At 33.6% G+C, this 13,499-nt stretch overlaps 1 protein-coding gene across 1 annotated transcript in view; it reads left to right on the plus strand.

Annotated features, from left to right (window-relative positions):
- The window catches only part of ABCA13 (ATP-binding cassette, sub-family A (ABC1), member 13), a gene marked incomplete at its 3' end in the record, with an annotated part of 190,275 nt that overhangs the window by 82,570 nt on the left and 94,206 nt on the right, over positions 1–13,499 (plus strand). The window contains exon 16 of the mRNA XM_011996501.1: positions 11,503–11,617. Within this exon, the coding sequence (XP_011851891.1) occupies positions 11,503–11,617 (115 nt within the window). The remainder of the gene's footprint in view (positions 1–11,502; positions 11,618–13,499) is intronic.

Here is a 13,499-nt window from a genome sequence, read left to right on the forward strand (position 1 = left end):
CCTCCTGCCTCAACCTCCCTAGTATCTGGAACTACATGCATGTGCCACCACGCCCAGCTTATTTTTAAATTTTTTGTAGAGGCAGGGTCCTGCTACGCTGCTCAAGCCGGTCTTGAACTCCTGGACTCAAGCAATCCTTCTGCCGTGGCCTCCCAAAGTGCAGGGATTATAGGTGTGAACTACCATGCCTGACCTTTTTAGTAGTCTTTTAAATTACTGATTCAATTTCAGAACTCATATTGATCTGTTCAGGGATCCAGTTTCTTCCTGGTTTGATCTTGGCAGTTGTATGTTTTCAGGAATTCATTCATTTCTTTTAGTTTATGTAGTTTGTTTGCATAGAGGTGTTTGTAATAGTCTTTGAGGCTTTAAAAAAAATTCTTTGGGGCCAGTGGTAATGTCCCCTTTTTCATTTCTGATTGTTTATTGAGATCTTCTCTCTTTTTTTCTTTATTAGCCTAGCTAACAGTCTATCAATCTTATTTATTCTTTCAAGAAACCAAGCTGTGCACCCGTTGATCTTTTGTACGTTTTGTGTCTGTGTGTGTGTGTGTGTGTCTTAATTTTCTTCAGTTTAGCTCTGATTCTGGTTATTTCTTGTTTTCTGCTAGCTTTGGGGTTGGTTTGCTCTTTTTTTTCCTTGTTCCTTTAGATGTGATGTTAGGTTATGAAATTTGTATCTTTCTAAATTTTCAATGTGGATGTTTAGTGCTATAAACTTCCCTCTTCACACTGCTTTACCTATGTCCCAGAGATTCTTTTCTGTATCTTTGTTCTCATTAGTTTTCTAAGAATTTCATGATTTCTGCCTTAATTTTATTGTTACCTGTAAGTCATGCAGAAGCAGATTGTGTAATTTCCATGCAATTTTATAGTTTTGAGCAATTTTCTTGGTATTAGTTTCTATTTTTACTGTGCTGTGGTCTGATAGTGTGTTTGGTGTGATTTTTTTAATTTGCTGAGGATTGTTTTATGGCCAATAATGTGGTTGATTTTAGAATATGCACCATGTGCACGTGAGAAGAATGTGTTTTCTGTTGTTTTGTGGTAGAGAGTTCTGTAGAAGTCTGTTAGGCCCATTTTGTCAAGAGTCAAGTTCAAGTCCCAAATATCTTTGTTAGTTTTCTGTCTTGATCTAATATTGTCAATGGGGTGTTGAATTCTCCTTCTATTATTGTGTGGTTATGTAAATTTCATTGTAGGTCTCTATGAACTCATTTTATGAATCTGGATGCTCCTGTGTTGGATGCGTATATATGTAGGAAAGCTAGGTCTTCTTGTTGGATTAAACCCCTTACCATTATGTAATGTCCTTCTTGGTCTTTTAAAATTATTGTTGGTTTAAAGTTTGTTTTGTCTAAAGTTAGAATAGCAAGCCCTGCTTTTTTCCGTTTTCCGTTTGCTTGGCAGATTTTTCTCCATTCCTTTTCTTTGAGCTTACGGGTGTCATTGCATGTGAGATGGGTCTCTTGAAGACACATACAGTTGAGTCTTACTTCTTTATCCAACTTCCACTCTGTGTCTTCTAATTGCAGCATGCATAGTTTTAGCCTGTTTACATTCAAAGTTAATATTAATATGTGCAGATATGATTCTGACATCATGTTGTTAGTTGGTTACTATGCAGACTTGATTGTGTGGTTGCTTTATAGAGTTAATAATCTATATACTTAAGTTTGTTTTTGTGGTGCCCAGTAACTGTCTTTCATTTCCATATTTAGCACTCCCTTAAGTATTTCTTGTGAGGCAGGTCTTGTGGTATTGAATTCCTTTAGCATTTGCTTGTCTCAAAAGGGACTTATTTCTCCTTTGTGTGTGAGAGCCCTGTTATTCTTTCCTCAACTTGGTCTATTCTGCTGTGAATACTTGCAGTTGTATTATAAAATTCTTATAGTGTGTTTTTCAGCTCTATGAGATCAGTTCTATTCTTTCTTGTAATGGCCATTTCATTTTCAGGCTCCTGTATCATTTTCTTACATTCCTTAGATTTCTTGGATTCAGTTTCAACTTTCTCCTCTATCTCAATGATCTTTGTTCCTATTCATATTTCTGAAGTCTGTCATTTCAGCCATGTCAGCCTGGTTAGGAACACTTGCTGGGGAACTAGTGCAGTCATGTAGAGGAAAGAAGACAATCTGACTTTTTGAGTTGCCAGAGTTTTTGCTATGGTTCTTTCTCATCTGTGTCAGCTGATGTTTCTTTAACTGTGGTGTAATTTGAATACAGTCAGTTGGCTTCTTTTCTGGATATTTTTAGAGGAAAGAGGCTTTGTGCAGGGTCTTTATTTGTAATTGATGACAGTTCTGTTTTAAATTATTTGAGAAATTTCCAAACTGTTTTAAACTATGGCAAAACTAATTTACATTCCTCCAGCAGTGTATAAGCATTGCCTTTTCACTGCAGCCTTGCCAGCATCTGTTGTTTCTTTACTTTTTAATAATAGCCATTCTGACTGCTATGAGATGATATCTCACTGAAGTTTTGACTTGCATTTCTCTGATGATTAGTGATGTTGAGGATTTTTAAATATTTTTTTTTGGCCACTTGCATGTCCCCTTTTTGGAAGTGTCTGTTCATGTCTTTTGCCCACTTTCAAATGGGGTTGTTTTCTCCTCACTGGATTAAGTTCCTTATTGATTCTGGATATTAGGCCTTTGTTGGATGCATAGTTTTAAAATATTGTTCCCCATTCTGTAGGTTGCCTGTTTACTTGGTTAATAGTTTATTTTGCTGTTGCATAAGTATTTAATATAGGATCAACATTAAAGTATACATTCTTTGGTGTGTCATGGGCCATACAATTTGTGCCAGGTGCTTTAAAGGTAAATCTTGTTTTATGTTTCTATAGGGAGAAGCACCACAACTAATGGGTGAGAGTTACAAGGGTCCAAATTAGCCTTCAAAGGTTAAATACATATTTATGTTTTTAAATTTGTTTTTAATTTGTATCAAATTAGTACATAGACACTGATGTCAAATATAACACAAAATGAAAAACAGGAATCCTCTGTCCCTCCCTCTCCAACCCTAATTTTTAAGAGGCAGACTCATTCAGTTCAGTACTTTTACCTTTTTATTTCTAACTAATATGCCTCCTCAACTAATCCTTGACATTTTATATGAGCTATTATTTTTGACTTTCCACTGTGTAAAGTGAGGACTGCTTCTCTTACATGCTCCTCATTTCCTTACATATTTCCCCTTTAACATCTTACCAATGTAGTTTTATCACATTTTTGTTAATTCAATGCTGCAGGCTTAGAGTGCTACGTCAATGATAATAGTGTTCGTTTCTTAATTTTGTGGGGAACCAGGATCACATATTCTTTCTTGCACACTGTTCTATTTTTCTTGTGTTAATAATTGGCTCATTATTTTCATTTGACAGTTTTCTATGCATTAATCACCAATTTAACCTACACTTGCCAAATCTGTACAATATTAACATGGTAAAAAATGTTAGATGACCTGTAACTGTATAAACAACTTCTTCTGTTTTTCCTGTTGGCTTAATGCTCTATGGTCTTCATGCTCCAATTGTAGTTTTGTGGTCCCCTAGAGCCGGGGGTTACTGTCTGGTGATTCTTTTACCTATATCCCTGAAAAGTCCCTACTCTGCTTTTCTGTGTTGGAGCTTGTTTTCTGGATTCTATGTTTTATCTTTCTTGGTTTACACTCTTGTTTTAGAGAAGCATATCTTCCAGAAACTTTTTCAGAGAACACTTTGTAGGTAAGTGACTTTTACAGTTTGTATGTCTTAAAATGTCTTTTTTTTCCCTCTCAATTTTGACTGGTAATTTAGTTGGGCATAAAAACATAAATTTGAAATTAGTTTGCCTCATGTACCATGTTATATTGAAGCCAATATGCCAGTATATTGACTGTCTCAGTCTGAAATTTTTAGGCTGAGCTGATAGCTTTTAGCTGTGAGCAACCCTGTCTATTTACTCCAGTATGCCTGACAAATATTTTTATTTATCATATGTCATGTCTTCAAAAAGTTTGGGAAGAACTTTATTTTAGTTTATAGGTTCTTGTTGATAAGATCTGTAGATAAAATTTCTAATTTTTTTTAATGTAGCTTCCCCACCCCCTTTTCCTTCTCACTGGTAAACTTTAGAATTCTTTTTTAGTCCAAATATTCTGAAATTGTATGAAGACTTAAGTTAGTATGATACTTAAAAATAAACATTTTGGAAAATGTTTTTGCATTATTTCTTTGGTAATTTCAAACCCTGCCTTGTTTTTTTCTTTTCAGAACTCCTGTTAGCCATCAGTTGAACCCCCTGTATGAATTCCTAACTTCTTCTGGGTTTTTCTTTTTTTCATTTGTGTGATCTTTTATGTGCAATCTTTCCTCAGTTTGTAATGATTCTAGACTGTTCATTCATATTTAAGAATAAGGCACTAGAATGGTGATGGAAAGTGTCATGTAAAAGGGGATGGCTTGTAAAGTGGAAGACATCATTCTAGGATAATCAGGAAGTAAGCCAACCTCCCATGAGATGATTCTCAGTTATTGGCGTAGTTGCACATCTTTTCTTTTAGGTAGTTCAATTTCTCCAAAGCTTACAAAATAGAATTCTTCAAATACCTGCTAACAACACACAGATGGAAAGGAATAGAACTGACTGCCAGCATTATGGGAAACAAACAAAACGTGAGGTGATGAAAATATCACTGTTCAAAAATAACGGGTTAAATTAATCCCCACTATTTCCAGTAATGTTGTAACATCCATACCATCAATTGTGTCTATTACTGGAAGCTCTGCGTCAGTCTAGTTTTATTTCTTCAGACTAGTCAATCCCTAGCTTTCTACTGACATAGGAGAGGAGTAGATGCCTGGCTGGGATGGAGAGAATGTGTTAGAATTTATTCTTCTCATAATTTTATCTAAACCCATCTGCATATTTTTAGTTCCACCTCTCCTGCTTATAGTCAGATGCTTATACCTCTAAGTCATGAGACTTTGGGGGATTCTGTGAAGGAAATGTACTTTCTTTTGATTTCTTCTTCTTGAAGTTTAAGCTTAAACTTTTCCTTCTCTTCTATGCTATATACTCCTTGTCCATTTGCTTTCTTCCTTCTAACTCTTTCTCAACTGCTGTTGTTTCCTTTTCTATTCATTTTATCTACATGGTTATATATTTTTATATTATCTACTCTCATTTCAGTGGTGTTTTGGCACCTCTTTTCGTTGGATATTCCACAGCTTGATAGGAGAGTCCTAAGAAAGTCAAAGTTGGTAGAAATATAGACACATTTAGAGGTGTATGTCAGCATAGAGGTCTGGTGTACAGAGCAGATAACAATTTGTGTTGTTCGAACCAGAACTTGTGGAATGAGTGGAATTTGACAGGTAGCAACTGAAAGAAGAGTGTTCAAATACTTGCTTGATATAGTCTCCTCAGAGACATCAGGCACACAAATCTTTCCATGTTGAACTTTGAAATATTATAGCTTCGAGTAAATGAATGTATCAGAATTTTTCATCATGATATAGAGACGTGGATAAGGTGAGATGAACACTAACCAAAGTAAATCAAGAGACTATGTGTTCTCTTTTGCTTGTGTTGCGTGTATCATGCACACCTGATTTGCTTACATGATTGCTACTCAAAGTGTGATACCTGGACAACAGTGTCAGCATCATCTGGATCTTGTTAGATATGTAGAATTGTGACCCCATCTCAGACCTACTGAATCAGAGTATGCATTTTAAGAAGATGCCTAGATGACTTGTAAGCACAGGAAAGTTTGAGAAGCACTGGCTGTTGTTACGCATTTATCATTAGGTTATACGTTCTTTATTTCCTCCTTTTCCTGTTAGAACAAAACAAAACAACTGTATATGATAAGAATGTGGTATAACAAAGACATCATTTATTCTAGTCAATGTGCTATCTTATGGTTACTTAAATTTATGGAGTGCAATTTTATGATGCAGATAAAACATGAACTGTTTGGTGTTTTGACATGGGTTTTGGAAGCAGATGGACTTGGTAGCAAATATTGCATCTGACACAGATTCTTAATTACTTTTATCCGTGGTAAAATAAAAATTTACATAGTTTTCTTTACTGAGTTCTTATGAAGAGTAAATCAAATGATGTTTGTAAAATGCTTAGCACAGTATTGTAGGCATATGCAATTAATATTAGTACCCTTTTCTTCCTCACCAAAATGAGTGTCAATTTTGAGGCATTACAACCAATGGCCAGGGAATTTGATATGGAAGATTTTATTTATTTATGTACTTTGTTTAAAAAATTATTTGATACTGTTGGGCTTTTTAAATTTTTTAATTATTATGCCTACATAGTAGGCATGTATATTTATGAGTAACATGAAATATTTTCATACAGGCATGCAATGTGTAGTAATCACATCAGTGTTGACATATACATATATCCATAAAACTGTCGTTACAATTAAGACAGTGAATGTCTTCATCACTCCCAAAAGCTTCCTCTCTATTGTCAATTCCGGCTTCCTGCCCTGTCACCAGGCTACCATTGCTCTGCTTTCTCTCACTGCATTTGAATTTTTATTTTCTAGAGATTTTTATAAATGGAAATATGCAGTATGTACTTTTTTGTCTAACTTATTTTACTTAGCATAATTAATTCACATTAATTAGTTTGAGATTCATTCATATTGTAGTGTGTTCATCCCTTTTATCACTGAGTACTATTCCATCATATGGATGTGTCACAGTTTGTCGATCCATTCACACAATTCACAATTGGGTTGCTGACTCTTTCTGACTTTACAAGTAAAGCTGCTGTGAACATTCATGTACAAGTCTCGTTTGGAAATATACTTTCTTTTCCTTGAGATTGAAATGGTTTGATTATGTGGGAGTTGTATGCTTAGTCTTTTGCAAAACTCACAAACTGTTTTTTAAAGTTGCTGTACTCTTTTACACTCCCATTGGCAGTTCATGAGAGTTAAAATACCTCCACTTTCTTACCAACACTTGGTATGATCAGTCTTTTACATTTTAATCATTCTAATAGGTGTGTTTTGTTTATATGAGTAATAATTTTGAACACCTATCTTTTCATGGACCTATATACCATCTGTATCTTTTGTCCATAAATTGTATATTCAAATCTTTCCTACTTTTTAAACTGGATTATTTGTTTATTATTCAGTTTATAATTTTCCTGTATATACAGGATACAAACTCTTTATCAGACATATGCTTTGCGAATATTTTCTCCCAGCCTCTGGACTGTCTTTTCGTTCTTCTAAACAAAGTAATCTAGGAGCAGAATTTTAATTTTGATGATATTTCGTTTTTTTTTCGTTTTGTTTCTTAATAGATCCTGCTTTTGGTGTTGTAGCTAAGAAACCTTTGCTAACTCACAAGGTTGCAAAGATTTTTTGCCTATGTATTTTTTCTATAAGTTTAATAGATTTATGTCCTAAATTTAGGTCTATAATTCATTTTGTGTTAATTTTTGTATGTGGTGTAGACATATACTGAAGTTTATTATGATTACTTTTGCATAAGGGGACCTAATTGCTTCAGCAAAATTTCTTATGAAGGCTATTCTTTTTCCATTGAATTACATTGGTATTTTTGTCAAAAAGTAGTTGTATGAATATGTGGGTCTTTTTTGGAACTCTCTATTTTATCCCGGTGATCTATTTGTCTATATTTATACCAAAATTAACTACCTTGGTTATCATAGCTTTATAGTAAAGCTTGAATTCAAGTAGTATTAGACCTTTAATTTTGTTCTTTTTAAAAAAAAATTGTTTTTAGTTGTTCTAGGTCAATTTGCCTTTCCATATGAATTTTAGAATCTGCTCGTCAGTTTCTCAAAATTATGCTGGAATTTTAACCAGGATTGAATTGAATTTATAGATGAATTAAGGGAGAATTAGCTTTTTAATTATTTTCAGTGTTCTAGCTCATGGTATATCTCTCTCCATTTATTTTGTCTTCTTTGTTTTTCCTTAACAAATCCTTGTAGTTTTCATTCTAAAAGTCTTTCACGTCTTTTTTTCAGATTTATTCCTAAGATTTTAATACTTGTAGTGCTTTTATAAATTGTTTGATTCTTAAAAATTTCAGTCTTCAGTAATTTGTTGCTCATATAAATGTATATACAAATATGCATTTAATTTTTGTATATTCATCTTGTATCCTGCAAACGTGCTAAATTTACTTTTTAGTATTTTTATAGATTTCGTCAGATTGTCTATAAATCATGTTATCTGTGAATAAACATGGTTTAATTGTTTTTGTATGTCTTTTATTTATTCTTACTACACTGGCTATAACTTCTAGTATAATATGGAATAGAAATGATGAAAGGTAACCTCTTTGTCTTTTCCTTGATCCTGGAAGAGGAGCATTTAATCTTTGGCAATTGAGTATAATGTTAGCTATAGGTTTTCATAGATACTTTTTATTAGGTTAGGGAAGTTTTCTTTTATTCCTAATTTGGCAAGAGTTTTTAATCAGGAATAGATGTCAGATTTGTCAAATGTTTTTCTGCATCTATTGAGATGATTTAAAAAATTTTTTTTGAATTTAGTTTTTTTAAAAATTCTAATCATATAGTAAATTGCATTGATTTTTTAAATGTTAAATTAACCTTGCATAACTGAGATAAACTCTACTTGATAAAAATAATTACCTTTTTTCTATTATTGGATTTAATTTGTTAAAATTTTGTTTACATTTTGAATCAGTTTTTCTGAGGGACAGTGGTCTTTAGTAGTCTTTTCTTAATTTGTCTTTGTCTTATATTGATAGGTAATTATAACCTCATAGAATTAGTTCAGAAGTAGTCTCTTATTCTCAATTTTCCGGAAGAGTTTGTGTTGGATGGGTATTATTTCTCACTTAAATGTTTGGTAGAATTCACTAATGAAGCCATCTAGGCTTTTAGGATTCTTTATTAGAAAATATTTAATTACAAATTCAATTTTTAATATACGTTAGGGCTGTTCAAGTTGTTCAATTTAGTATCATAAGGGTTTTTTTTTTTAAATCTGTATTCTATTATTATTTTCTTAATTTGTATAGAATCAAATTAAAGGTGGTAACGGCACCTTTCTCATAGACGATATTGATAACTAGTGCCGTTTTTTCTTGATCACTCTGCCTAGAGGCATATCAGTCTTATTATTGATCTTCTCAAACAACCAGCCTTTGATTTCATTCATTTTTCTTGAATGTTTTTATTTTTACTTCCTTGATTTCCACTCTTCTTTCTTTTTTCTACTTAGTTTTGGTTTAACTGACTCTTCTAATTGCTTTGCATGGGAGATGAGGTCATCAGTTTGAGACCATTTTGTTTTCTAATATAGGTGTTTAGTGGTATACATTTGCCCCTAAATACTTTTTTTAGAGGCATCCCACAAATACTGGCATGTTGTACTTTCATTTTCATTCAGTTCAAAGTACTTTCTGTGTTTCCTTTTGATTACCTTTTTCGTCTCTGAGTTATTTAGAAGTGTTGTTGTTTTTCAAATATTTGGGATTTTCAAGAAATATTTCTGTTATTGATATCCAATTTAATTTCATTTTAACCAGTGAACATTCTTTGTAGGACTTTAATCCTGTAAAGTTTATTGGGACTTGCTTTATGGTCTGGAAAATGATCTACCTTTATAAATGCTCTATATGCACTGGAGAAGAATATGTATTATGTTGTTGTTGGGTGGCAGTTTTTTTATAAACAGCAATTACATCAAGTTGCTTGCTAGTATTGTACAAATCTTCTGCATCCTTACTGATATTTTGTCTTGAGCAGCTTTGAAATGTCTTGACTATAATTGTACATTTTTCCATTTCTTCTTAGATTTCTATTAGTTTTTGTTTCATGTGTTGTGAAGCTCTATTGTAATGTTCGCAAACATTTAGAATTGTTATATGTTCTTGATTGATACTTTCATCATCATGAGATGATAATTATGTTATCATCTGAAACCTACTTTGATAGCTTTCTCTTGATTAGTGTTAGGGTGGTATGCCTTTTCCATCCTTTTACTTGTGACTTGTTTATGTCCTTATATTTCAAGTGCACTTCTTGCATGTAGCATACAATTGGATCTTGTTTTATCCAGTCTTACAAATTGTGAGTTTTTTTGAGCATGTAAATTATACATTAGGTTGGCGTAAAAGTAATTGCTTTTAAATAGATTTGCCATACACTTTTGCATCAACCTAATAGTATGAACTAAATAACATAAACATTTTAAGTGATTAATGTTCCTTTCTGCTAGTTCTATAATTGCTGTCATTTTTGATTGATTGATTTTTCTCTTTATTATGGGTCATATTTTTCTGCTTCTTTACATGCCTGGTAGTTTTTTATTGAATTCCAAATATTACAAATTTTAACGTTGTTTTGGGCTAATTATTCTTGCATGCCTATAAATAATCTTGAAACAAATTGCTTGAAATAATTTGATTCTTTAGGATCTCGTTTTTAAGATTTGTTAGGCAGGACTGGCAAAGTGCTCAGTCTGATTTTAAATACTTCCCACTCCTGAAGCAAGACCATTTTTGTACTGTACTCAATGACTAATGAATTATGGATTATTTCAATCTGGCTGATAGAAACTAAGTATATTCCTGGTCCTGACCACCAGAAACTGTTACCTTTAATCCTTTTCTTTTTTTAAAAAAATCATTTATTATTATTTATTTATTTATTTTTTTGAGACAGTCTCACTCTGTCACCCAGGCTGGAGTGCAGTGGCGTGATCTCGGCTCACTGCAATCTCCGCCTCCTAGGTTCAAACAATTCTCCTGTCTCAGCCCCCCAAGTAGCTAGGATCACAGGCGTCCACCAGCACACCCGGCTAATTTTTTGGTATTTTTAGTAGAGATGGGATTTCACTATGTTGGCCAGACTAGTCTTGAACTCTTGACCTCAGGTGATCCATCTGCCTCAGCCTCCCAAAGTGCTGGGATTACAGGCATGAGCCAGCGCACCTGGCCACCTTTAATTCTTTTGGGTATTTTTTCCATGGTCTCAGGTAGTTTCCTCAAATGCATGTGTCGATTATTACTCATCTGAATAGTCGAGAGAAGCACACTGCCAATTTCATTGCCTTGTGCAGTCTTCTCTGGCACTCCATCCTGTGGTTTCTAGCTGTTACTCAGAGTCTAAGCTTTTTCCCAAATCAGCATGTCCACTGGACTCTGGCTCAGTCAGTTCTCCTTCTTGTGCCATGGCCTGGACTCTCTTAAAGCAGCAAGCTGGCATAATCATAAGTCTCACCCTATCATCTACTGCCTTTCCTGGATCAGTGTCTTACATTGCTCAATGGCCAGTGATTGGTACTTCATCTTGTCTGGAAGCACAAGTCAAATTAGAAAGATTCCTAATTGTCCTTTTTTTTCTTTCTTTTTTTTTTTTTTAAACATTTTCATTCACATTAGGTGAACTACTCTAGCATTTTTTACTTTTTTAGATTTGTCTCTTATAACCAGTTTATAATTAATGTAGGAAATGTCTTTTTATTTAGCTTTTCCTGAGGAATCTCCTTGTTTTGAAGAAAACATGGATTGGAAAATCATCAGTGATAATTATTTTCAATTTTTGAATAATCTACTCAAGTCTCCAACAGCTTCCATATCCAGGTAAGTTATCAGAATTCAACTTCTAGGTCTTGATTTAATTATCATCTGAAGATAATAAAAATCTAATTATAGGATATACATTCTTTAAAATTTATGAGCCTGATTTAGATATTGACACAATCTTTCATGTGAGCTGTTCAATAAATATTTCTTTAATAGAATGTATGACTCAAGTTTCAAGTTGCTTAATAGAATGTATGAATCAATGGATTTTGAAAGGAAATACAGATTGTAGAAAGAAGATTTTCCTTCAATAATAACACAATTTGTAATAGATGCTTCAAAAATAAGGTATTTGTTTTTGAAAAATTGTCTTAGCTAGTTGCCTAGAGTTTAAACAGGAAATCAATACTATAGATTCTGTTAGTTTCAAAGACTCCTGGGAGGGAGAAGTGGTCTTTGGAACTAAATTTGTCAGACTATTTTCTGCTGTCCTATTTCAGCACATGTATTGAAATGCAGATTTTTATGTATGGTTATGAACAGTGTGTCCAGTTTAAAGGTATACTCTGTTATCTGTGGGGTGTGTTGGAACATGACGGGAGAGAAGTTTTTCATAAGAGCAGTAACTCTCAAATTTGAGAATGTATTAAATCTGTGAAGATCGCTAAAAATAAAAATGCTTGCCCCTTGCCCCAGACATAGGAAATTTTACTCTGTGTACAGGACCCAGGTTTCTGTATATTTCACACATTCTATAGGTGGTTCCAGTGCACAGCAAAGTTGGAGAACCATTCTGCTGTATCTGTCTAAAACGGGGATTAGTCATTCCTATGGAACTTCTTAAGCCCAGCTATTAGTAGGAACAGAAGAAAGGACAATGGGATGGACCCTCTAGAGAATCAATTCCTTGCCTATGTCAGATTTTTAATTCCTCTTTCCTGAGAGCCTCAAAAATTTAACAGCCCTGGAAAACCAGCACAAAACTAGTCTATTTGTGCACAAGGACACATTTAACTTTATATTTGTAGACCCATAGCAGTTGGCACAGTGTCTTTCATCATGGATAGTAGTAGATAATTAGATGTTGAATTAATGAATGAAAAATCATTGAACGTTAAGCACAATTTATATTAACAAAGCTGAACTTGAAATGACAAAACCTGGGTGGTCTCCTAGGCATGCTACATAATAACAGCTTGAATCTGCCAATTAAAAAAATAAAAAGTTTCTTTTTTCATGAAAGGGAAATAATGACGTGTACTTCAAAAGGCTGTTGTAGGAATTAACTAAGATTGTAGTTGTGAAAGTGCTTTATAAGCTAAATTACTAAAGTAATATAAAAACATGTGGCAATAATACTATTAGTAATACCACTTCTACTTCAATTTATTATTCTATTGCTACTCCATAACCCTCTCAGTTCCATTTCAAATGGAACTGTCTTTATCCAAATAAAGACAGTTTTATGTTCTCCTCTATCAAGGCACAATGACTTGGATGATAATTAGGCATCTATTCTTAGGGAGGGCTGGATTTAGGCAAGGTTTATGTTGAATTCCTAATAGAACTTTCTCTTTCCTGATGGGATTTTTTTTTTTCCCCAAGGAATTATTTCAAAGAAGTCATTCTGTCCTAAAAATAACAACTAACTAAATTAGGCCTATATTTTTTTGTATGGGGTGCTCAGATGTTAGCTATCAGGGAGGTAAACAGCATTTTGCCTTTAATAGGTCTTGTGTCTGTCCTATGTCAGAGAGTGTGTTATACAACAGGAGCAGAGGGTTAAAAAACTTCGGAAGTAGTTTACCCTTTAAGGCATAAATAGCCAATAAAGGTCAAAAATTCCTTACCCACAATGCTGAACTCTTACAAAGTCTGAAAATAGAGGCTTTTCTTATAGTTGATATCACAGCTCATTCAGCAGAGATTTAGCATGAAC

Source organism: Mandrillus leucophaeus, unplaced genomic scaffold (assembly GCF_000951045.1).
Source record: "Mandrillus leucophaeus isolate KB7577 unplaced genomic scaffold, Mleu.le_1.0 Scaffold517, whole genome shotgun sequence".
NCBI lineage: Eukaryota > Metazoa > Chordata > Mammalia > Primates > Cercopithecidae > Mandrillus > Mandrillus leucophaeus.